At 34.7% G+C, this 25973-nt stretch overlaps 1 protein-coding gene across 7 annotated transcripts in view; it reads left to right on the forward strand.

Moving 5' to 3' along the window:
• The window catches only part of Rbm27 (RNA binding motif protein 27), a 79392-nt gene that overhangs the window by 44773 nt on the left and 8646 nt on the right, over positions 1-25973 (forward strand). For 4 of the 7 annotated variants that reach the window (XM_048811739.1, XM_048811741.1, XM_048811744.1 and 1 more), the window contains 11 exons: positions 197-361; positions 3197-3346; positions 7452-7596; positions 9430-9583; positions 10848-11144; positions 13428-13568; positions 17798-17917; positions 19254-19328; positions 19460-19624; positions 21616-21720; positions 21832-22023. In XM_048811739.1, the coding sequence (XP_048667696.1) occupies positions 197-361; positions 3197-3346; positions 7452-7596; positions 9430-9583; positions 10848-11144; positions 13428-13568; positions 17798-17917; positions 19254-19328; positions 19460-19624; positions 21616-21720; positions 21832-22023 (1709 nt within the window). The remainder of the gene's footprint in view (positions 1-196; positions 362-3196; positions 3347-7451; positions 7597-9429; positions 9584-10847; positions 11145-13427; positions 13569-17797; positions 17918-19253; positions 19329-19459; positions 19625-21615; positions 21721-21831; positions 22024-25973) is intronic. The other 3 variants (XM_048811742.1, XM_048811743.1, XM_048811740.1) reach the window with 2 other exon arrangements.

Below are 25973 nucleotides of genomic sequence, written 5' to 3' on the forward strand. Positions count from 1 at the left end.
ATGCATCCTAACCAATGGCGAGTCTGTACTTTCTTAAGTTAGAAAGAATCTCAGTAACTTCCTTCTCAACTACTGTTCCTGTTGGTATAATTTTCTGTGTCTTGGCTCAGTCTCAGGAAGTACACTATGTACACTATTACCTAAGAGAAGCTCGTGACTCTCAATCCCAGCTGCCCTCCTATTCTTTCCTCTATAGGACAGCCCATGTACTCTCGTGAACATGGTGCTGCTGCATCTGAGCGACTTCAGTTGGGGACACCGCCTCCTCTGTTGGCTGCTCGTTTGGTGCCACCTCGAAACCTCATGGGATCCTCCATTGGGTATCATACCTCAGTCTCCAGCCCCACCCCTCTGGTCCCAGGTAAGCTTTGCTACAGATGGCCATCCACCTTACTGATCTTTTATACCTTAAGCTGGTCACCTAAGAGGTGGCCTGACATCCTGATCTGCTGTCGCATATTCCTATTTAAACTCTTAGGTTGTTTTATTATCTGTTCCTCTGCTGCTTTGCTTTGTTTTTATTGGCTACTGGATGAATAGGCCCCCTGTGTGTCTGTCATCTTCTGGTGTCTTCTGTATTTACTTTCTGTGTCTCAGTAATGAAGTCATGCTAATTTCTGATTGAGTAGACAGGAAGGTAGTATCTACTTAAGTGTTTTCTTTCCTTTTTTTTTTTTTGGTACTGGGGATTGAACCTAGGGGTGCTTGATCCTTGAGCCACATCTCTAGCATTTTTTTTTTTTTTATATACTCCATTTGGAGACAGGATCTTGTTAAGTTGCTTTAGGACATGTTAAGTTGCTGAGGCTGGCTTTTTGCTCCACCCCTGATGCTGGCTGTTTTTTTTTTTGTTTGTTTGTTTGTTTGTTTTTGAGGCTGTTTTTGAACTCATGATCCTCCCACCTCAGCCTCCTGAACTGCTGGGATTGTAGGCATGTGCCACTGCACCCAGCTACTTGAGTGTTTTCTAATTAATTAGTTATACATTATGAGGAAAAATTAGGGTAATTTTTCTTTAAAATAAACAAAAAAAAATTGCTTTCTTGCTGATTATGGATAAAATATCCCTACCCCCGCCCCCTTCTACCTCTCATTGTATGGACTAATTGAATGTAATGTGGTGATTCTTGAAAAGAACTCTTCCCTCCTGTTGATGTGTATATTTTGAAGATCTGTGGATTGCTTTGTCTCATGAGACTGTTTTTTTAACCTTTTTCACTTTGTCTTTAGATTTCAGTTCATCATAATTAACTAAAGGACTTTTAAGTTTATTGGCGTTATGTGTATTCCCAGGAATTATAGAACAGGGACATTTGATTATGTAACTTTAAAACTTTCTGTAGCCTTGACTGTACGAGATTTTGTTAGTAATGCCACATGGTAAATGAAAACTTTTAAACATATTTTGCTGATTTTTTAAAAAAATAAAATGGCATTTTTATTTTTTATGTTATATAATTTTTAGACACAAAAACCATGGAAATTATTATTTTACGTATCATCAAATTATGTCAGTCTTAAACACATTCAGCTTTAATTAAGCAAGTAGATGATATTTATTTTCAAGCTACACATTGTTCCAATGCATGTTTCTGTCAAAAGGGTATACTCAATATTGAAAACTATAGTTGTCTTGAAACAAACAAACAAAAAAGTGGGGGCGTGGCTTAGAGCAGAAGCTGAAATATTTAAATAATGTGAAGCCCGAATATAAAACCCAGATAAGTGTAAGTATAGCCTCCTAATTCTTGAGGTGAAAGCATCTGTTTGGTTGTGCTTTTGTTAACTGTCATCAGACTACTTTGAAGCTTAATGAAAGCTTTGAGAATAAAATGTAAATTCTACGATAGGAACATTATTGTGATAATAATTGATTATATCTCCTGAGTCATTCTCTTCTGAGTAGGGCAGCACAAAGGGCTCCGGTGATTAATTTCAACATTGGTTAACATTTGAAAAGATAAATAAAATGGACAAACATTTCAAGAAGTAAACAATAAGAGAGGATCAGTTTTTAATACACTGATATCCCTTCTGTGCTACTCCCATGAACTCCTTCAAAACCAGAAGGGGAAGAATGGAGGGAAGGTAGGGAGAAGAAGTACTGACTAGCAGTTTTAGTTCTAATGCCAAATATCTCAGAATCATTTGTGCTTTAATGTCATTTTATTGTTTAGGCTCATGGTAGCTTGTTTATGGTTTGTGCAAGGAGAGAATATAAATTTTGCTCATGAATGTAAAGTTAGGGAAAACACAGTATTCAGGGGAGAGGTTTAATCTAAGAGGGTTGTGAGAAATTTGCTGCTTTGAGGACTTCTGAATCCTAGTAGTGCTCATTTAGATAGGCACTGCAGTTTCAAATGCTTATATGAGTCCAGAAAGATCCCTAAATTTGCTAACCTTATACTTTGGATCGTAGAAGTAATTGATCATTATTGAAGATTTGAATGTACCTTATCTTATAGCTTAAATTTAATGTGAACCACTTAAGGGCGCAAGGGCTTCTAAATAACATTTATAAAAATTAGTTCTTCAGTTAATTCAAAGGTTTTCCTTTTATGGAAGATGAAAAGGATTTATACCATTTGGAAATAAACACTTTCAGAAATTTTTTAGCATTAACATAATAATTATTTAATATTATAATTTTAAAAATTAAAATCTTAGTTTAGGGAAGATATAGGACATTTGATAAAAGTGAAGAAGGTCATATTGAGATAATTATATTTGTAAATATAAAACTTATCTAGATGTTTTATTTGAAAAAAATTTTTAATACATATATAAAACCAGCTAATACTTCTTTACTTTGAAGTGCAGATAGTCAAACGAATTGGTAAGACATGAAACTCAACAATCTTCCATATATGGTATACATATACATGAAATGTGTATTGAAGTTTGGATTAGGCAGTTAATATATAGGGTAGAAATGACTAAGTGAACGAATCTGGTAGTATATCAGAGTTTGAAAATGGGTATATTTATGTTTTGTGATAATAGTATTTTTTCTTTCACTTCCAAACAGAGTATCTATAAACTGTAACTCAAAAAGAAATATATGCTGGTTGATGTAATTATATTTGTTGAAGAATATGTATTTATTATTATTTATTTATTAGCAGTTATTTATAGTAATGGGAAGTAGTTTAACTTCTTTCTGATTTGTTATATGTTTTGTTTTGTTTTCCCTTAGATACTTATGAACCTGATGGTTATAACCCAGAAGCTCCTAGTATTACCAGCTCTGGTAGATCACAGTATAGACAGTTCTTTTCAAGAACACAGACACAGCGTCCCAACCTGATTGGTCTAACATCTGGAGATATGGATGCAAATCCAAGAGGTGAGAATGTCTTGAACTTTTTCTGATAATAAGTGTAATGCAGTAGTTGGATAGCTATTACATTTGCATTTCTGACCTCATTTGAGGAAATTATGTATATACTCTTTTTGAAGGGCATTATGCAATCACTTCAAATTTTTAAAAATTTTATCTCCAATTTTGATTTTAAAGCAATAGTTAGAATATATTCATTTTTTAATACAGATAATATTAATGTTATTCAATTGCTTTTTGGGGCATAGGACTTCATACTGTTTAAGCTATATACAAGGTATTATGCTAGATGTTAGTATAGAAGATGAAATGATTGTTCTCTTTCCCTCAAATAACTCATTATTTGTACCCTGAGAGTTCTGTTTCATGCTAATAACTGAGGACCTAAAACATTACAATTAAATTATCATTGGACCATTTTTATCACTTCTAAGTAAAACCATAGTTTAGAACCTATTATAGCTCTTAGGCACAAATGTTAAAAATTAAAAAAATTAAAAACAAAACAAGATTAGACATTAGCCTTTACTTTTAATATGGGTTGATAACCTCTTTTTCCCCACCCTCCAAAAGAAGATTATTATTTTTTTTGGCACCACGGATTGAACTCTGGTGCACTTGATTACTGAATCACATCCCCAGCCCCATTTTGTATTTTATTTAGAGACAGGATCTCACTGAGTTACTTGGTGCCTCGCTTTTGCTGAGGCTGGCTTTGAACTTGTGATCCTCTTGCCTAAGCCTCTCGAGCCGCTGGGATTATGGGTGTGTACCACTGCGCCTGGCCAAAAGAAGATTATTTAACAAGTGTGGTGACTCCAGTTACTATTGCTTTAGTTAAATTTCCAAAATTTAATTTCAGCTTGCGTTACTGGCCACATGCCATATTTAACATATTTTCTAATTTAATCATGTGGTGAACACTTTCCTATTATTTGCTGTCCTGATTTTATTTGTCTTTACTGTCGTTAATAATATTATTACCACTGTGGTTTTTGTTTTAAGATTGTACCAAATGGTCGGGTGAGGTGGCTTGGGAGGCAGAGGCAGGAGGATCACGAATTCAAAGCCAGCCTCAGCAGTTAGGCTCTAAGCAATTCAGTGAGACCCTGTCTCTAAATAAAATACAAAATAGGGCTGAAGGTGTGGCTCATTGGCTGAGTACCCCCGATTTCAATACCTGGGTACCAAAATTAAAAGAAAAAAAAAAAAAAAGATTATACCAAATGCCTATAATGTGCTTACACACACACACACACACAGAAATATATATATAAATATGTGATATATATGATTTTATTTGTATGTATAAATACATTTGTAAATACTTATATTTATACTTAAATTTGTATAAACATAAATTTATAGACAATTTATATTTATGCATACATATATATAGTTCTCTCTCTCATTCTTTACAACAGCTCATAAAAGGGATACTGTTTTTATACTTATTTTTCAAAAGTGAAGCCACTGGGGCATATTATTAAAGAATTTGCCCCAAATCACACAACTTCTAAGGGTCAGAACTGGAATTTGAACCCAGGTCTACCTAACTCCAAAGAATATGTTCTTACCTTCTTTGTTGCACATATTGTTAACCTAGTTACCTGAAATTAGTGGGAAGTTCAGGTTCTCAATGATTTCATGTCTTCCCTTTGTAAATAACCTGGTCTGGTCTGTCTGTACATTCATACATAGTAATCCATAGATAATCTCTGTCACTGAAGAAGTCATGTGGTTTGTATACTAAATACTTGCTTTGTTGTCTTGTATAAGTACTAAACCTCCAGATATCTTTATTATTGTTGTTTTAACGAAGCACCTCAATCAAGAAAAGCATTAGGCAATGTGAAGTGGTAATCATAAGAACTATTTAAGGAAAGTGCAAGGGCATCTCAAGTTCTAGAATGCTTTATAACATCACAATTATTGTCTCCTCCATTAGCCTTCTAAAACACAAATCGTACAAGGGCAGGATTTTTTTTTTTTTATTGGTTGTTCAAAACATTCCAAAGCTCTTGACATATCATATTTCATACATTAGATTCAAGTGGGTTATGAACTCCCATTTTTACCCCAAATACAGATTGCAGAATCACATCGGTTACACATCCACATTTTTACATAATGCCATATTAGTAACTATTGTATCCTGCTACCTTTCCTATCCTCTACTATCTCCCCTCCCCTCCCCTCCCATCTTCTCTCTCTACCCCATCTACTGTAATTCATTTCTCTCCTTGTTTTTTTTCCCATTCCCCTCACAACCTCTTATATGTAATTTTGTATAACAATGAGGGTCTCCCTCCATTACCATGCAATTTCCCTTTTCTCTCCCTTTCCCTCCCACCTCATGTATCTGTTTAATGTTAATCTTTTCTTCCTGCTCTTCCTCCCTGCTCTGTTCTTAGTTGCTCTCATTATATCAAAGAAGACATTTGGTATTTGTTTTTTAGGGATTGGCTAGCTTCACTAAGCATAATCTGCTCTAGTGCCATCCATTTCCCTGCAAATTCCATGATTTTGTCATTTTTTAGTGCTGCGTAATACTCCATGGTGTATAAATGCCACATTTTTTTTATCCATTCATCTATTGAAGGGCATCTGGGTTGGTTCCACAGTCTAGCAATTGTGAATTGTGCTGCTATGAACATCGATGTAGCAGTATCCCTGTAGTACGCTCTTTTAAGGTCTTCAGGGAATAGTCCAAGAAGGGCAATAGCTGGGTCAAATGGTGGTTCCATTCCCAGCTTTCCCAGGAATCTCCATACTGCTTTCCAAATTGGCCGCACCAGTTTGCAGTCCCACCAGCAATGTACAAGAGTACCCTTTTCCCCACATCCTCTCCAGCACTTGTTGTTGTTTGACTTCATAATGGCTGCCAATCTTACTGGAGTGAGATGGTATCTTAGGGTGGTTTTGATTTGCATTTCTCTGACTGCTAGAGATGGTGAGCATTTTTTCATGTACTTGTTGATTGATTGTATGTCCTCCTCTGAGAAGTGTCTGTTCAGGTCCTTGGCCCATTTGTTGATTGGGTTATTTGTTATCTTATTGTTTAATTTTTTGAGTTCTTGGTATACTCTGGATATTAGGGCTGTATCTGAAGTGTGAGGAGTAAAAATTTGTTCCCATGATGTAGGATCCCTATTTACCTCTCTGGGCAGGATTAATTCACTAATTTATTTCCAAAATCTTCTACATTTTCAGAGCTATAAAATAGTTGCTTAAGAAATACATGTGAAATGAATGAGCTTTTATGTCATAATTTCCTTGATTGTCACATAGATTAAGTGGAACATAGCACTTCCCACCTGTGTCCATCCCTCTATGCCCGATAAGTTATTCTTTTCTTGATGGAGTTGCTAAATTTAGGGGAAAATACTCAGGGTATAATATACATGGTTTTGTGTGATTTTACTTTTTTGTTCAATTCATTTCTTCCCACCATTGATAAGTATAAGTTTTACAGTATTATTATAGTGTTTTGTTCATAACTGTTGTGAGTAAAATATGTCACTATATAGTATTGACCTTCCTCTTCCCTCGTGTTTTTCTTGAATGACTTGAAAGTAAATGACAGATGCTGTGACACTTTAAAACTTTTAGCTTACATCTAAGAATAATACATAGTCCTAAATAAGCACAGTATTATTGCCCAGTAAGAATCATATTTCCATAATATACTATCCAGTTCGTACAATATGGTGAACTTCTTGTGGAATTACATCTGAAGACAGATAATGTCCCTTCATTAATGGTGCTAAGTTTGATTATTTCTCTAAGGTGATATATTATCTTTTTATTTTATAAGTAAGTAATTTGTAGAGTGGTGTTCTTCAGTAACCTTTATCCAGTAATTTTTTTAACGCATTGATGATCCATGCCTGAATTAGTTATTACATTGGGGTTGCCTTTAAGTTTTTTACTTGAATTTTTATTTTTTAAAAGAGAATAAAGAAGCATTGTAATTTTTTTTGCTATTAGGCATTTCCAAAAAGGCAATGATAGTAGTTGCAAGCTATTCATAGATCTTTTTTTAGACTAAATACTTTAATCATCTGAAATTCCCACAAAACTCAGTAATATGAATTTTTGTTTCCAACAGCTGCTAATATTGTCATCCAGACCGAACCACCAGTTCCTGTTTCAATTAATAGCAACATAACCAGAGTAGTTCTTGAACCAGATAGCCGAAAAAGAGCTATGAGTGGTTTGGAAGGGCCACTCACAAAGAAACCTTGGCTGGGAAAGTAAGATAATTTTCTTGATAGTAACATTTAATTGGTGTTTTTGAGATTTGATTGAATTAGTAAAATTGTTAAAATTAAGAGTTGTCATTAACCATTATTTGAAAATTATGTGTCTCAAATTTAGGCTTCCAGGAGACATGTTTAGAATGTCCTAAAAATTGAAAAGTTAACAATAACATAATAGATATTTGTAATGTATGTATTTCTATACTTAATGCAATATTAAAAATTATTGTGACACTAGAAATAAAAAGAAAAGAAGAAAAAAGTTTTGTACCTTTGCAAAAGTTGAAAAACTCATTATTGAAAAATGATGCTCTAGGGCTGGGATATAGCTCAGTTGGTAGAGTGCTTGCTTTGCATGCATAAGGCCCTGGGTTCAATCCCCAGCACCACACACACACCCAAAAAAAGGAAAATGATGTTCTAGGGCTGGGATTGTGGCTCAGCGGCAGAGTGCTTGCCTCTCACATATGAAGCACTGGGTTCAGTCCTTAGCACCACATAAAAACAAACAAAATAAAGATAGTGTCCATGAATAACTAAAAAAATATTAAAAAAAAAAAAAATGGTGCTCTAGGCTGAATGCAGTGGTACATGCCAGTATTTCCAGTGAGTCCCGAGGCTGTGACCAGAGGAACGTAAGTTCAAGACCAGCCTCAGTAATTTATAGAGACCCGTCTCAAGGAAAAAAAAAGGGGGGGGGGGCTGGGGATGTAGTTCATGGGTTCAATTCCCAGTACCCAAAAAGAAAAATATGGTGCTCTATCCTTGCTTTAATGTTAGGCTTTGGTAATTGTTGTAGGTCTTTTTTTTTTTTTTAATATTTATTTTTTAGTTTTAGGTGGACACAATATCTTTATTTTACATTTATGTGGTGCTGTGGATCAAACCCAGTACCTCATGCATGCTAGGCAAGCACTGTACCACTGTGCCACAACCCAAGCCCTAGCGCATCATACCACTGAGCCACAACCCCAGCCTGTTGTAGGTCTTTTTAACATATGATTTTTTTTTTAAGAGAGAGAGAGAGAGAGAGAGAATTTTTTAATATTTATTTTTCAGTTTTTGGTGGACACAACATCTGTATTTTCTTTGTATGTGGTGCTGAGGATCGAACCCAGCACCCCGCGCATGCCAGGCGATCGCATTACTGCTTGAGCCACATCTCCAGCCCAACATGATTTTTTTTTTTTTTTTTTAAAGAGAGGGAGAGAGAGAATTTTTTTAATATTTATTTTTTAGATTTCGGCGGATACAACATCTTTGTTTGTATGTGGTGCTGAGGATCGAACCTGAGCCGCACGCATGCCAGGCAAGCGGGCCACCGCCTGAGCCACATCCCCAGCTCCCAACATGATTTTTAATGTCAATTTGGCCTCTTTTTGTAATATCACACAGGTCTCTTTTTTTCTTTCTCTCCACCTGTTTTATCAAGATAAGGGTTATGTTGGGCTGGGGTTGTGGCTCAGCCGTGGATTGCTTGCCTAGCACGTGTAAGGCCCTGGATTCAATCCTCAGCACCACGTAAAAATAAATGAAATAAAGGTATTGTGTCAAACAACTTAAAAAAAAAAAAAGGAGTATGTGAGAATTGCTTAGTAATTTCTGAAGAATGCTAAGAACTTACAAAAAACAATTTTTTTTTTGTGGTGCTGGGGATTTAACCCAGGGTCTTGTGCCTGCAAGGCAAGCACTCTACCAACTGAGCTATATCCCCATTCTCCCAAAAACACTTTTAAATAAATAGGAATTTTACTTACTTTGCTAATTTACCTCTTGGGAAAGCATGAGGTGGGAGAATTAACGAGGATCTATTAATATTTGTTTCAGGCAAGGGAATAACAATCAGAATAAACCAGGATTCTTGCGAAAGAATCAGTATACAAACACCAAATTAGAAGTCAAGAAAATCCCTCAGGAATTGAACAACATTACCAAGCTCAATGAACACTTCAGCAAATTTGGAACGATTGTTAATATCCAGGTAAATGTGGCTATGTCAATAACAGAATCCATACATTCTGTGTGTCTTGGTAGTGTTCTATCAGCTCACCTTGCTTAAATGAGTCAGTAGTAATTATGATCATTTCTTTTAAGTGCTATGAACTTTACACTGTGTATCTGTATACCCACCTTTATAGTGGAATTGTGAAGCTGAATTGTTCTTGTGAATTCATTTGATTTTTTTCTTTGCTACCCCTCTTAAAAAAGATAGTCCTATATCTTAACAAATGACTTTTTCTCCTCTATATTAGTGTTACAACTTAGTAACTGAGATTTTTGGTAATTTCTAAGCCTGTAATCTTGTCTGTTGACTGATTTTTTTTTTTTTTTTTAATATCTTGGTGAAATACTAATTGTTTTAGGATGGTTCTAACGTTGAGACTTTTAGGCAGTAGAATATGTTATCCAGGACCAAAGAAGCTATAGCCTTTTTATTTTGTTGTGTTCTTGTTAGATATTTGAATTTGTGGTTGGGTGTTATAACACATAAAGAAAGACAAGTTTAATTTGAAATTTCAATTTGATAGTTGCTAGTTATCATTAAGCCAAAATATAATTGAATTTAAGAAAATAGTATTGGGAGACTTGGTATTTCAATATACTGAAAAAAAAGTGTTTTTTTTGAGAAATTTATAAACATACTTTTTTCCTTGGGTATAAAAGTAGTAGATGTTCAGTTGTATAAATAATTGGAAATACATTAAACACAAGTGAAAAAACAAATCACCAAATCTTTCTGCTTGGCAGTGATGACTCTTTATCTTTTGATGAAAAGACATGCTGTTTATATTTATATGGAAGTATACATAACACATATTCTCTTTTTAAAAATGCTTCACTTAAAATCACAAAAAAATGTGATTATACCAAATAACCCTCGTTTTTTTTTTTCCTGTTAAAATTTTCTTACATCATTATTTCTTTATGGCATTTAAGAAAATGTACATGACTTAAAGTAGGTAGGTGCAAATCACTGACATGGATGCTGGGCTGATTTGGTTCCTGGTGAGGGCTTTCTTCCTGGCTTACAGATAGCTGGCCCTCTTCTCACAAAACCACCTATCCAATTAAGGCCCAAATTTATGACCTCATTGAATGTTAATTCCTAAAAGACTGTCTATGGAGGTTAGGGTTTCAACATACAATTTTGGGAGGACATAATTCAGCTCATAGCAATGGTTCATAATTTATTTAACTATTCCCTATTTTGGGAATTTATGTTGTTTCCATTTATTTTCTTAAAGGTTGCTTTTAAGGGTGATCCTGAAGCAGCCCTCATCCAATACCTTACCAACGAGGAGGCCAGGAAGGCTATTTCTAGCACAGAAGCAGTTCTAAACAACCGATTTATTCGAGTCCTGTGGCACAGGGAAAACAACGAGCAACCAGCACTGCAGTCCCCAACACAGCTTCTCCTGCAACAACAGCAAACATTGAGTCATCTCTCACAGCAGCATCATCACCTGCCACAGCACCTTCATCCGCAGCAGGTGCTGGTGCCCCAGTCTCCTCCTCCTTCAGTGCACGGAGGTATCCAGAAGGTAATTTGGTTCAGTAGGGATTAGAGGTCTGGTCCCACCCGTAGGTCAGTACTTCTCAATTTGTGTCCCTTGAGATGTTTTTTGTTTGTTTGTTTGTTTTGACTTTACTAGGGCACTGTACCACTGAGCTACATCTCTAACCTTTTTTTATTTTATTTTGAGACATGATCTTGACAATTTGTCCAGGCTAACCTTGAACTTGCAATCCTCCTACCTCAGCCTCCCAAGTATATGGGATTACAGGTGTGTGCCACCATCCTCAACTGGCTCTTGAGTCTTCTACCTTAGACATACTCATGCATGGTTTGATTTGCAAACCAGCAGCATCTGATTAGTAGAAATGGAGATTCTTGGGCTTCACCCATCCTATCCTAGTGTGAAGACAAGGAATCCATGTTTTAACAAGCTCTCCATGTGATTGTTAATGTACACTAAAAAATTTGAAAAGTGCTATTATCCTTGTTCTCACTGCAGACTTCTGGCCTCACCTGTAGGACAAATCTAGATTGATCTCAGATGTGAGGCCCCCAAATTTACATGTTTCAAGAAGTGCTCTTTTTGGCCTGGGGATGTGGCTCAAGCAGTAGCGCGCTTGCCTGGCATGCGTGCTGCCCGGGTTCGATCCTCAGCACCACATACAAACAAAGATGTTGTGTCCGCCGAGAACTAAAAAATAAATATTAAAAAATTCTCTCTCTCTCTCTCTTCCTCCCCCCCCCACTCTCTCTTTAAAAAAAAAAAAAAGTANCTGTATTCAGTGGTAGAAGTCTTGTGTAGCCTGTGCAAGGTCCTGGATTCAATCCCAGTACTAAAAAAAAAAAACGAATAAATTTAAGAAAAGAAAAATTCTATTCCATTTCAAGCTGGAATGGAAACTCCAACTGTGATTTTATTCAGTGACTAAATAGGGCCTGGTACTTTTTTTTTTTTCCATGGCATCAGGGATTGAACCTAGGGGTTCAACTGCTGAGCCACATCCCCAGCCCTTTTTATTTTTTATTTTGAGACAGGGTCTTACTAGGTTGCTTGTAGTTTCACTAAGTTACTGAGGCTGGCCTTGAACCTGCGATCCTCCTGCCTCAGCCTCCTGAGCCACTGGGATTACAGGCATGTACCACCATGTCCGGTACCTATTTTTGAAGACATTTTAATGAATAGTTAAAGGAAGGAAAGAACAAACACTGTGTGTTAGAATCGTTTAGTTGCTGACAATAATGATAATCTCCACTTAGGTGTTTTCATGTTTATATTAAATGCGTTTAAAGACAAAAAGGTATTCCTTATAGTGTCTATATGTATAAGGTATACATATTATATATATTTATAGTATATATATATGTTTATGTATATATATTATATATATGTATATATGTATTATATATATATATATATATATATATCTATCATCTGTCTTGAAGCATCTAAGCATTCATTCATTTTTGTCTGTATCTTGCATCACGTTAGGGCCCAGAGTTGAGTACTTACTTACCCTAGCTGTTGGATAAATAGTGAAGAAAAGAGTGATACCATCCCCTCTATGATTATTTAGCCGTGTTCTGTGTGTGTGTGTGTGTGTGTGTGTGTGTGTGTGTGTGTGTGTTTTGCTGGGGATTGAACCCAGGGCCTTGTGCATGCAGGGCAAGCACTCTACCAACTGAGCTATATCCTTAGCCCCTCAACCATGTTTTTTTAATGTAGCTCAAGATCGCCTTTTTTTTTTTTTTTAACTTTATTTTCATTTATATTTTTATGTGGTACTGAGGATCTAACTTAGTGCCTCATATATGCTAGGCAAACACTCTACCACTGAGCCACAACCCCAGCCCTCAAGATTGCCTTTTGAGACCATCATTTTACATCAGGACTCATACTAAGCTACTGTGATTTTAAACCATCTTTCTCAAAGCATTATATATTAGAACAATAAAAAATTGTAGCATTTTTAAAAATATATGTGTGTGCAGTTTATTGTTACATATTTAATTAATTTATTTGTTGTGCTGGCACCGAAGGCAGAGGCCTCATGAATGCTAAGTTCATGCTTTACAACTCAGCTACATATCCAGCTGTTGTAACATTTTAGATATCCAAAATGTGTGCATAATGTAACATAATCATTTGTATATTCACCCATCTCCAAAAATAAAAACTATGGATAATTGACACACTGTCCCATTTTCATTTCCTTATCTTCTTTCCCAGGTTACCACTATCTTACATGTATGTCATTCTTAGGTGTGTTTTTAAATGTTTTCCACATGTGTGTTTGTTTTGTGTATGCAGATGATGGGTAAACCACAGACATCAGGTGCATATGTTCTTAACAAAGTTCCTGTTAAACATCGTCTTGGACATGCAAGTGGTAACCAGAGTGATGCGTCACACTTGTTGAATCAGTCCGGTGGTGCTGGGGAAGATTGCCAGGTGTGTGGATTTCATATATGTTTCTGTGAATTTCATATATATTTAGAATCATTCAGTGACATAAAGAGAAGCTACTACTAATTGTAAGTTCCTTATATGTAAAAATCCCAAATGCCTAAATAAATTGATTATCATCTAGATTGGTAACATCTTACTTCCTTAATCAAGGCAAGTGTGACAGCTGACCTTAATGTGGAAGGTATATCTTCCTAATTTCATAGTTACAGAAATTTGCTAATTAATTTTTTTTCAATTTAAAGCTAAGTAGGGGAGAGCTGGGAATGTTGCTCAATGGTGGAATGCTAGGGGTTTGATTCCCTGCATGACCAAAAAAAAAGTTAAGTAGGAATCTGAGAATTTTAGGTACTTACTAATAGGTAGATATCTTTCATAGTCTATTTCTTTACTCATTTTCCCTCATTAATAAAAACATAGTGAAGGGAATTCGTCATAATTTAAAAAAGGGGATTGAACTTGGTTCCATATGCATGCTGGGCAAGTATTCTACCACTGAACTATATACCCCTACTCCTAGAAATTTTAGTTTGAAATGTCTTGTAGCTTCTTTTGCTTTTAGGAATATATCTATACAGTAAATATCTAGCATGGAGATTATTAGAAAGAGAACCAGGGAAACCCTGAAAAAGAACACAGGGCTATCCCAAAAAATACTATAAAAAGTCTCTTTAGCTAAAACAATTTAGTATTGGCGTATGAATAGACAGATAATAGAAAATAATAGAAAATCTAGAAATTGACTCATTTGCAACTTGGAATTTATTATATTCTAACAAAATATCCTATATCAGTGAAGAAAAGAAAGGACTTTTTGATAAATGATACTGGGATAATTGAATAGCCATATGGAAAAGATAAAATTAGACCCTTTATTAATCACTTCATAACCAGGATAATTCCAATTATAGCTGAAGTTTAGATGCTAATAGAAATGCTAAATGATACAACTCTCATAAAAGGAAATCTGGCAGTATCTGGCAAAATTTTGTGTGCATTTGTTTTAAACTAGTAATCTTCCTTCTCAGAATCTCTGCTAAAGATATGGTAGCCAAAATATGAAAAGGTGTATGTGCAAGGCTACTACTAATTGAAAGTTCCTTGTAATTGCAAAAAACCCAAGTGCCTATCAGTAGAGTCTAATTCCTTTAAAATGTTGTACATGCATTTTAAAAGGCCCCAAAAGCAATTTTAAAAAGCTCTTTTTAAAAATCATGTTGTTGGCAATGTTGGCACAGGTTGAGTATTTGTCTAAAATGCTTGGGACAAATTTTCAATTTTGAATTTCTCCACATTTTGGAATCTTTACATATATTTAATGCTATCTACCCAGGTCTAAATATGAAATTCATTTATGTTTCATATATACCTTATTATTGTAGCTTAAAAGTTAGTCTTATACAATATTTTTAATAATTTTGTGTGTGAAACGATTTCCCTGAGTATTTGTTATGTGCTAATAACTTCTTGTTTACACTTTAGAATTTCCACTTGTGGTATCATCTTGATGCTTAAAAATGTTTCAGATTTTTGGAGCATTTAAGATTTTGGATTTTCAGATTAGGAATGCTCAACCTGTGTTATGAAACTAACTTGTAGGCATTGTAGGATAAATCAAATGAGGAATTAATAAGCTGATGTCATTGACAACTGAGATTTTTCAGAATGGTTGAAAAGAGGAGAGATTAAGTAACAACACTGTAGGCCTGCTATTAAGTTGAGAGTATCAGTATAGATATATATAGTTATATTTTATCTGAAAAGGTCTAAACACCTTTAACATTCAAAGAAACGTGGGTCCTTGAAGAAATGGCTGTCTAAAGTCTGGTGTTATGGATGATATAGAATATTTTGTTAAACCCTAAATTGTTGAAGATTATCAGAACATTGTCAAAGAGAAAAAATATTATCAAGGCTCTAGATCCTATCTGCTGATTTAAAAGAAAATTGGGGAACAGAGGAACTTATTAAAGCGTTCTACAGAATCCCTACAGGATTCTACAGGGAATACTACAGGATAAGTGCCTTGTTTTTTTGAACAAGTAATTTGCAAAACTAGAAAGAGATGGCGAGGGAAAATATAGATTAAAGGAAATATACTGAATTGTACTATCTGGATTTTAGTCCATCCGTTTATGAGACAAAAATGTTTAGAAAATTATAATACACACTGGAGATGTGGATATTTAAGAATTAGTGCTATCTTTTAAGTGTGATGATGGTATTGGGGTTGGTTATGTAAGAAGAAGAAAGAAGTTCTTTCAGAACTATAACTGAAATATTACAGATGATGTGGTAAGGTTTTTGGGTAAGAATGTAGTACTTGGGGATATAAATGAAATAAGATTATTTTATGTACTGATCATTATTTATTGCTGCTTGGTGATGGATATATCAAGTGTTTTCTACAATTCTACTCTTGAATGTCCGAAATTCCATTATGAAAAACAAACAAAGAAAAAAAATGATTTTTTAAAGACAAATCCTTAGTTGATTTGTTTAACTGGCTATGATAGACCATAAACATTAACTTCTTTTTCAATAAACTGAGTTTCTATGGAAATTAAAAATTTGTTGTTGATAAAGTGTAAACAAGAAGTTATTAGCATATAATAAGTACTCAGTAAATTGTAGGTGTTGACATTTTAATTTGAATAATAAAATAATAATGTGAATGTTAGCTCTGTAGTATCTAAGGGGCTTTCCTGTATAGTTAATTTCCTGTATAGTTTTATTATTTTCCTGTATATTGAGGATAGTTAAATCTTATAGAGATTGAGAGAAGTTTTATATTTGGATATATGTTGTTACAATTTCTATGAATTCCTTTTATTTTCTGCGTCTCTTATATATTCAAAATTAATTAAAAAGCAAAAAGAAGGAAAGAAAAGAGCAGTATGAAAGGGAAGACTTGAACCATATAGAATGTAGTATCCTTTGTAGCTGTATGTGCCTTAAAGAAGGGAAAGTCATCTATATAGAAAAGGAAAGGAATCTAATACCAAAACCAGCAAAGTGAAGATGGACACCTCCTGGTTATTTGCAAAGTTAAATTTGTGAGCCAAGTACTTATATTTTATTATAAGCACATATTATTTTATTAAATTGATATTAAGATTATAATTTGAAATAACTTGATTCTAGAAGGATTTCCAGTTATTGGAAAATATGGGTCCTTATTTGGCATTTTGCTTATGGAAAATAACTTCATTATAATACAGCCAAAGACAGCCAGGAACAGAACCATAGTTTAAACAAGCTGAATTCATTATTCTCTGGGGGAAGTTACACACAATGAAACCATGGATTTTAAAAGGATTTATTTTAAGATTTGGGCTGTATTTAGGTGGTTTTGGTGCAGGATTTAAAGAAAGTACGATTAGATATCTCAATACAGTATACCAAGAAAGGGAAGGTTGGGGATGTAACTCAGTACTAGAGCACTTGCCTAATGTGTGAGGCCCTGAGTTTAATCCCCAGTATCACAAAAAAGAAAGAAAAGAGGGTAGACTAGAACCTAAAGCTATAGTTGGTAAAGAAGTATCTATCATTTTTATGAGCATGATTAGAGGGATAGTCATTTTTATGTTTTGGCTAATATTAATGTTTTTAATCTGTATTCAGTCCTGATTGTGCACTGATCTTGATTTTTGTCTTGATTCATCCCACTCAGAACAGTGGCTTTGTCTGCTATTACTATTCTGTGAAATTGTGTTTAACATAAGGGCTCTAAGATCTGAGAGGCAGGCCAGGTTCTAGGTGTTGGGAGCTGCTCTTCTTTTTCTTACAGTTAAAACTTGAAGAAGGGCTGGGGATGTGGCTCAAGCGGTAGCGCGCTCGCCTGGCATGCGTGCGGCCCGGGTTCGATCCTCAGCACCACATACAAACAAAGATGTTGTGCCCGACGATAACTAAAAAAAAAAATAAATAAATATTAAAAAAAAAAAAAACTTGAACCTCTTTAAAAAAAAAAAAAAACTTGAAGAAAAATAAGGGATTGCATTTAGAAACAAAATGTTGTGGCTAAGAATTAATAATGTTGAATGACAATTGGAGTCATGTGTGAAGAACCAGCTTTTGTAAATGAAGCATTTAAAATATATATAAAAAAAATTAACCCCTAAGAAATTTAGAACTATATGTAGTCTTCATTAAGCACCAGTAAGGTTTAATTTAATCATATTCTTGTGTTGTTTTGTTTTGTTTTTTTTTAGATATTTCCAAGTCCAAGCCATCCAAAAACGATTTACAGCTCCTCAAACTTAAAGACACCTTCAAAACTTTGTTCAGGGTCTAAATCTCATGATGTTCAAGAAGTTCTTAAAAAAAAACAGGTACCAATCTCAGTTCTTGTCTTGCAGAGGAAATGACCTATTGAATTTTGAGAAGTTATGTTAATACTTTTAAACCAGTTCATGTTATAGAACATATATCTTCTCCATTTAACGTGCAGTCAAAAACTGAAAAAGAATGAACAAAACAGAAAAAATGTTTCACAGTGCCTTTCAGTGGCCATATCAAACAAAAGGAATAACTTTTTTATTTTTTTGGTACTGGAGATTGAACCTAAGACTTCACATATGTTAATAATAAGCACATGTTCTACCGCTGAGCTATACCCTCAGCCTTAAATTTTATGAAATTTTTTTGGGGGGGGTGGTGCGGGGGACCAGGTATTGAATTCAAGGATACTTTACCACTAATCCACATCCCCAGCCCTTTTTATTTTTTAATTTGAGACAGGTTTTTGCCAAGTTGCTGAGTCTAGCCTTGAATTTGGGATTCTCCTGCCTTAGCCTCACGAGTTACTGGGATTACAGGCTTGCACCACTGCCCCTTGTTCTGTCATGTTTCTTTTTCTTTCCAGTGGAAAAAAGCACATACTTTCTTTATTTTTTCTATAGTGCTGGAGATCTAATCTAGGGCCTGATACATGCTAAGAAAGTGTTCTACCACAGAGCAACACTCCTAGCCCAAAGCACCTAGTGAAAAGCAAACCTTTTTGTTTCAGCATTTGCTTTACTGTATCCTTTTTGGTTTTGTTATTGGATAATATTTCACATAAACTATAACATTTATTTAGTGTTGAAATAGTTATGAACATATATAGTCATTCATATTATTCAGTTCTGAGTTTCATTGTCATTTTAGATTTAAGCTAGTCATAGAGGTTTTTTCCAAATAAAGTAGATTTTTATATGTACTGTCTTAGCAGAAAGATTCACTTCTCAGGGGTGAAAGCAAAATTTTTCTGGCAAAAATCCATAGATTTTGGTGATTTCTGACCTATAACTGCATCTCACATTTTTATTAAATTTGGAACTTCAAAATTAAGGATTTGGCTTATTACATTGGTAAGTTGAAAATAGCTCTTGTTTTTCTTTAAAGATATTCATATCATTTTAATCAGTAAATCTCATAGAGCTAGTCAGTATCCAGTATTTTAAATATTTTTTTTTAAAGTGCAGTTATAAATTTTAAATGTGAATTCTCTTATACTAAAAGTTTTGGGAGAAAATATACTCCACGATTTTGTCCCTGGTTTTAGCTATTCTTTTTTAATTAGAAAATCTTAGGAATAATTCAGAAGAAATGAGAGTATAGTAGTATTATATATCATTGGTAAATTTTGTTATCTGTTATTAATTTTTTTTTAACCTCTTTATATAGGAAGCAATGAAGCTGCAACAAGATATGAGGAAAAAGAGGCAAGAAATGTTGGAAAAACAAATAGAATGTCAGAAGGTAAGATAAGAACTCATTATTTGCTTGTTGGAATTGATGTTTAGAATTGGTTTACAAAGATATCCAGACTTCTGAGTTTTTAAGATTGCAATTTACAAAGTATAGTTTTACTTTTTCTGCTTATTTTGTAGATGCTGATATCTAAGCTTGAAAAAAACAAAAACATGAAACCAGAAGAAAGAGCAAATATAATGAAGACTTTGAAAGAGCTTGGAGAAAAGATCTCACAATTAAAAGATGAATTAAAAACTTCTTCTGCAGTCTCCACACCATCGAAAGTAAAGACAAAAACAGAGGTATCTATTTACATCTACCACATTCTTGGTACTTTGAAAGTGTAGTGAAACCCTTAGATAGCTACTAACCTAATAGAGACAGGTAAACAGTGATAGTATATTTTTTCAGTGGTTCTATAGATGCTGTTTGTACTCTTTTTGAGAAGAGGTGATAATTCCCTTTTGGAACAAAAGTGTGTTTCATTTTCATTTGGTGCTGGGGATTAAATCTGGGGCCTTGTATATGCCAAGCATGGGCTTTACCACTGAGCTACACTCCCAGCTCCAAAGATGTGTATTTTTTAATTGAATTTTTTGTCTTCTGTACTGATGAAAAGGAAACTGCTCAAGTAATGGTGAGGAAAGAACTATTTTCTATAAAGCTATTTCCACCCCCCACCCCGTTTTAAAATATCTTGTTTTAGTAATATCTTTATTTTATTTTTATGTGGTGCCGAGGATTGAACCCAGGGCCTCACACATGCTTGTCTAGGGCTCTACTGTTGAGCCACATCTCCATCCCCAAAGACATTCCCTTTTAATAGTCAAAAGATATCATTGGTCTTAATAGGAATAAAAATGTGGTATGCTATTAGAAAGAATAATAAGTTCTAGATCTCTTTCAGTCTAGTTTTATTATTTCATCTGTTTCTATATCTTGGGAGAGTACTTGCTTTATGCAGAGGTTCCCTTATACCACAACTTCGTTAGTGGGATTTTAGATCACTTCCACCCTTTGAGAGCTGGGAATAAATTTGTCAGATACATAAAATGTAATTATTGTATATATTTGAAATGATGGTTCTCTGTCAGTGTAGGAATATAAAGTGATAGTTAAGATTGCTTTTATAAAATAAAAAATATGTTTTTATTGAGATATTCCCCAATTCTAGAAAGAATATAATATACTTTACTCTTTTTTTAGACGTATAGTAGTTAGTTTAAAACTCTTGTGATCAAGTGATCCTCCCAATGTCAATCTCCATTTAGCTGGGACTATAGGTGCAAACCATCATGCCCAACCATATGTACGTTTTAAAATCAATGAGGGCATGGGAGGGCTGGGCATGGTGGCACATGCCTGTAATCCCACCAACACAGAAGGCTAAGACAGGAGGATCACAAGCTCATAAGTTCAAGGCCAGCCGCAGCAACTTAGTGAGACCCTCAGCAACTTAGCAAGACCCTGTCTCAGAATAAAACACATAATAAAAGGGATGGGATGTGACTCAGTGGTTAAGCACCCCTGGGTGCAATCCTTATTACCAAATAAATAACAGATAGATAAAATAAAAAGAGCTGGGGATGTGACTCAGTAGTAAAGCACCCCTGGCTGAAATCCCCAGTACCCCACTACCACCCCCCAAAAAAAGAAAAGAAAAATATATAAAACTGCTTATCATGTATAACTGATTAGAACAACAACAACAAAACACATTAACAACTATTTATTTTTTGTGGAAAGTAATTTTGTTCTAAAGGATGAAAATAACATAAAGTTACAGCAATTAATTAAAAAAAGAAAAGAAAAGAAAAGTGCATGGAAGGGTAAATCTCTCTCACAGTCATGCCGCCTAAAGACGTGTCTTTTTTTGTATCTCATACAAGAAAGAATGGCAACAGTTATGGAGTTCCTGTTAGAAAGTAATTCTGTAACTATTACATTTGTATAGTTAATAAATGCTTACCATTTAATTTACTTTGCCCCATTATGTTTCATTTATGATGCATTATTATGTGAAAATTATTTCAGCTCCCTCTTCTTAGGTGACTGTTTCCAGGATCAAAATTATGGTCATCTTATGCTGTTTTACTACTATTTATTGTCATTATGTTCACTACACTTTTGTAGTTCTATGTTTGTAAAGTTACTTTCCTTAAAGCACATGTTTCTTGGCATCCTCTCACTTATTTTCTCAAAAGGCAGATGTGTCATTGTAAAACTGTAATTTTCTGATAAAATCTTGGAAGTTACCTTAAAAAATTCCTTTTTACTCTTAATTTTTCCATAGGCCCAGAAAGAGTTATTAGATACTGAACTAGACCTTCATAAGAGGTTATCCTCTGGAGAAGACACAACAGAATTACGGAAAAAACTCAATCAGTTACAGGTTGAGGTGAGATTTAACCCACCACATGTAACATCTCAAAAGTTAGCTTTTCCTCTATTTTCGAAGGTTTAGTCTAACAATGTATGTTACATTCTACTTTTTGTTGTTGTTATTCAGGCTGCACGATTAGGTATTTTACCTGTGGGTCGAGGAAAGACCATGTCCTCTCAAAGTCGAGGAAGAGGCCGAGGCCGTGGAGGAAGAGGGAGGGGCTCACTAAATCACATGGTGGTGGACCACCGCCCCAAAGCACTAACAGTTAGGGGATTCATTGAGGAGGAAAAAGATGAATTACTTCAGCATTTCTCAGTAAGTTTTTGAAGCAGCAAATGCTAACTGTAAAAACACTGTGTTCAGCATTTTCTTTGCTACAGTCTGTACAAATACCAATGTTTATACATTAGAAATTTTAGTTGTAAAAATATGCGTATTAGTAAATTCTTACTAATTTATTTGAAGGTCAAAAAGTAGATCTTGCTTTATAATTCCATGATATTCCATGTAAATGCATGTGTGGTGACAAGTTGTTCCAAAGCTGCATTTGATTTTTGTTCTTGGATTATTACATGGTTTATCAGATAATTCTAGTCAATAAGTAAAATTAATTTTTTTGTTTGTAGTGCTGGGGATTAAACCCAGGGCCTTGTGCATGCGAGGCAAGCACTCTTCCAACTGAGCTATATCCCCAGCCCAAAATTGATTTGGAATAGAGGTAAAACAAAACAAAACAAAAAAAAAACAAAGAATTTATTAGGCCAGTAGACATGTTTAGTTATATTCTGTATGTGGCGGCCCACTTCCTTTAAGGCAAACATACAAATAGAAATTTGTTACAGGCAGATGTCTTTATTATTCTGACATACAGAGTATATTCTCTTTCCAACCACTTATTCTATATTCATCGAGCTAGAATATTTTTATACATTGCTCTCATTTAATCTTAAATAATTATATAAATGTGAAAGTGAAAACATGAATCTCTATGTATCATTTTATGTGTTCAGATGTGAAGAAAACCAAAGCTTAAAATGCCAACTAAGGCCATTCAGTTATTAAAGGCCAGAACCAAGATAATTAGGTTTCTTCTCAGACAACTTTTTTGAGTGAAAATATTTTCTACTTTAAAATGTGTTAAAGATGGTGAGCCAAATCATGAAGGGCAAGGCTTCACTCCAAGTGTTTTTATTAATTTGATGCTCATTAATTTTGTTTACCTTGACTCTTGGAAAACAATAGTCTATTATAAAGAGAGTCCAGATTTGAGAGTCAGCTGACAATACTGAGTACTAGGAAAATACCCCTGGATTAGCTACTTGGGTAATTTAGTATGCTTTCTTTGAACAGTGTGCAGATGTTATTGTGAGTAAATTTAGCATACTTAAAATGAACTCTTCTTAATTTCTTTTATATCCCACAAAGGCCAAGATGATGAAATCTATATTTTTATGCTGTTCTTAGTGATTGTGAAAGGATGAACCATATGTATGTGAATATAGATATAAATATATAACCATATCTATATAAAAAACTGATGGTTTATAGGCAAGCTAGTGTAAGAATCTAATTCTAGAAGCCCTTGTAGTTTGTTCTTCTATCCAGTAGTTTACTTTTAGGAATTTATCATAAGGGAATTGTGGTTATGTACAAATAGTGCCTAAGTATTCTCATTGTAGCACTCTTAGTGAAATGGGAACCATGTAATTATTCAATAGTATTTTGCTTGTCATTAAAAATGTGTTCTTGGGCTGGGGTTGTAACTCAGTGGTAGAGTGCTTGCCTCTCATGCATGAGGCCCTGGGTTCGGTCCCCAGCACCACATAAAAATAAACAAAGAAAAATAAAGATTTTTAAAAAAAATGTTCTTTTTAAATTTCTTTTTTAGTTGTAGATGGACACAATACCTTTATTTATTTATTTTTATGTGGTGCTGAGGATCGAACCCAATGCCTCACATGTGCTAGGCAAGCACTCTACCACTGAGCTGCAAATCCAGCCCCTAAAGTCATGTTCTAAAAGACTGTTGACCAATATGGGGAAAATTTGGGGATTAACTATTAGTTTAAGAAAAGGTTAGGTACCTCCAGTAATCCCAGTAACTCAGGAGGCTAAGGCAGGAAGGTTGCCGGTTTGAGGTCAGCGAGGGCAATTTAGTGAGTCCCTGTTTGAAAATAACAGGGTAAGGATGTAGCTCAATAGTAGAGTACCCCTGGGTTCAGTCCCCAGTACTAAAAAAAAAAAAAAAGATTCCAAACTACATATAAACTTGAAATGAAAAGTGCATTGAATTGTTAGTTGTAGGTAGCAGATTTCAAGTTTTTAATTGTTTTCTTTTTAATATTTTTATGCTGTTCTTAGTGATTGTGAAAGGATGAACCATATGTATGTGAATATAGATATAGATATATAACCAAATCTATATAAAAAACTGATGGGTTATAGGCAAGCTAGTGTAAGAATCTAATTCTGGAGGCCCTATCTCTAACTTTCAGTGAACATATAAATTTTTTAAAATCAGACTTTTTACCTCAAATTATTTTATATATTAAATATCTGTTTTAAAAACACGGAATATATAAAAATATAAATAAAATTTTATGTATTTTAAATATCAAAATCAATTCAGAAACAATTTTTATAAAGAGAATCTTTGCTTATATGTTTTTTACCTCACAGAGATTTAAGGATTATTAAAGATCTTTATGAAGAATTCCATTAAGTATTTTAACATTGCAGGTTTGTTCAGCAGCTGAAAGTTGTAAGTCATAAAGCTTACTTAAGGGCACAGGGCAAGAACTAAGGTACAATAGTTTATCTCTGGTTTAAAGAGACATTTGACAGGTTTCAACAAGGGAAGTTATTTTCCTAAGTGTTTGGAATATTTGGACTTGGTGTTGGCATTTTTCAAGTAGCATGTATCAATTAACTTGCAGAGTGTTGAATTGTGGTAGTGTGGTTTAACCATTATACTCAGTGTTACATGATGGAACTTTTTTTTTTCCTTTCCTGGTTATAAAGGTAATACATGGTTCTCTCAGTACATTTGGCTGCAAGTGACAGATAAATAACTTGAACATATAAACATGTATTTTCTCCCTTTTCAAGAAATCATGAGGCACGGAGTGTTTTTGTCAGTTTTTCATTGCTGTGACCAGAGTACCTGACAGGAACAACTTAGTGGAGGAAAAATTTATTTTGGTTCACTGAATCAGAGGTCTCAGTCCATGAATGGCTGACTCCATTGCAGTAGGCCCATGTTGAGGTAGAACACGATGGGGGAAGGGCATAGGAGAGGGAAGCTCCTCCCCTCATGGCCAAAAGGAAGCACAGAGATAAGGACCACTGGGCACCTTTCCAAGGCATGTCCCCACTTACCCACCTATTCCAGCCACACCCCACCAGCCTATTTAAAGAAGGATGGACTGGTAAGGTTATAGTTCTCATAATCCACTTGCTTCCAGACATTCCTGCATTAACACAAGGAGGTTTGCTCCTGCCTCCCCCCCGGCTTGGGGGTGGGGGAGGAGGAGGAGGATGACAACTTCATACCGAGAAGTTTGAGAAATGGTTAATTCAGAAACTTAACTACACAAGGTCTTTCTGTTATCTTGGGCATTTTTCCTCATGGTATTAGGGTGACTGCAGCAATAACAAACATCATACACAACCTCTAACAAGAATGCACAAAGGCAGAAAAGTAAGGATACTACCTTTCTTATGCCAGTTGTTAAAGTAGGGAAGAGAAGAAAACCTTTCCAGAAAGCATTCTACCTACCTCGCCAGCCACCATCACTCCCAACCAGTGATGTACCTTCATGCACCTTAGCCAGAAGTATCTTATACCCATTTCTAAACTAATGTCTTGGAGGGAAACAGAGTTACCATGACTGGATTAAACTAATCATGGTTTGGCCTCTGAGCTAAGAATCACATGTGGTTGTTATTGCTGATTTAAGTCAGGATTTGTTAAAAAGGAAAGAATCTTATCTATGTACCTACCTACCTATTTTTGGTACTGGGAATTGAACCCAGCGCCACTTTACCACTGGACTACTATCTCCAGTCTTTTTTTTTTTTTTTTTTTTAAAGCAGGGCCCCACTAAATTGCTAAGGGTGATGGGATTATAGACATGTGCTACTATGCCAAGCTTGTTAGGAAATTTCTTACTTTATTTACATAAAAGTTCATACATATGCATAATTTGAAGACTCAGACGACTACTAACTTACCCACTACAAGTCTCCTGTTTCATTCTCATTTT

The sequence above is a fragment of the Marmota marmota genome, unplaced genomic scaffold (assembly GCF_001458135.2).
Source record: "Marmota marmota marmota unplaced genomic scaffold, marMar, whole genome shotgun sequence".
In the NCBI taxonomy this organism is placed as follows: domain Eukaryota; kingdom Metazoa; phylum Chordata; class Mammalia; order Rodentia; family Sciuridae; genus Marmota; species Marmota marmota.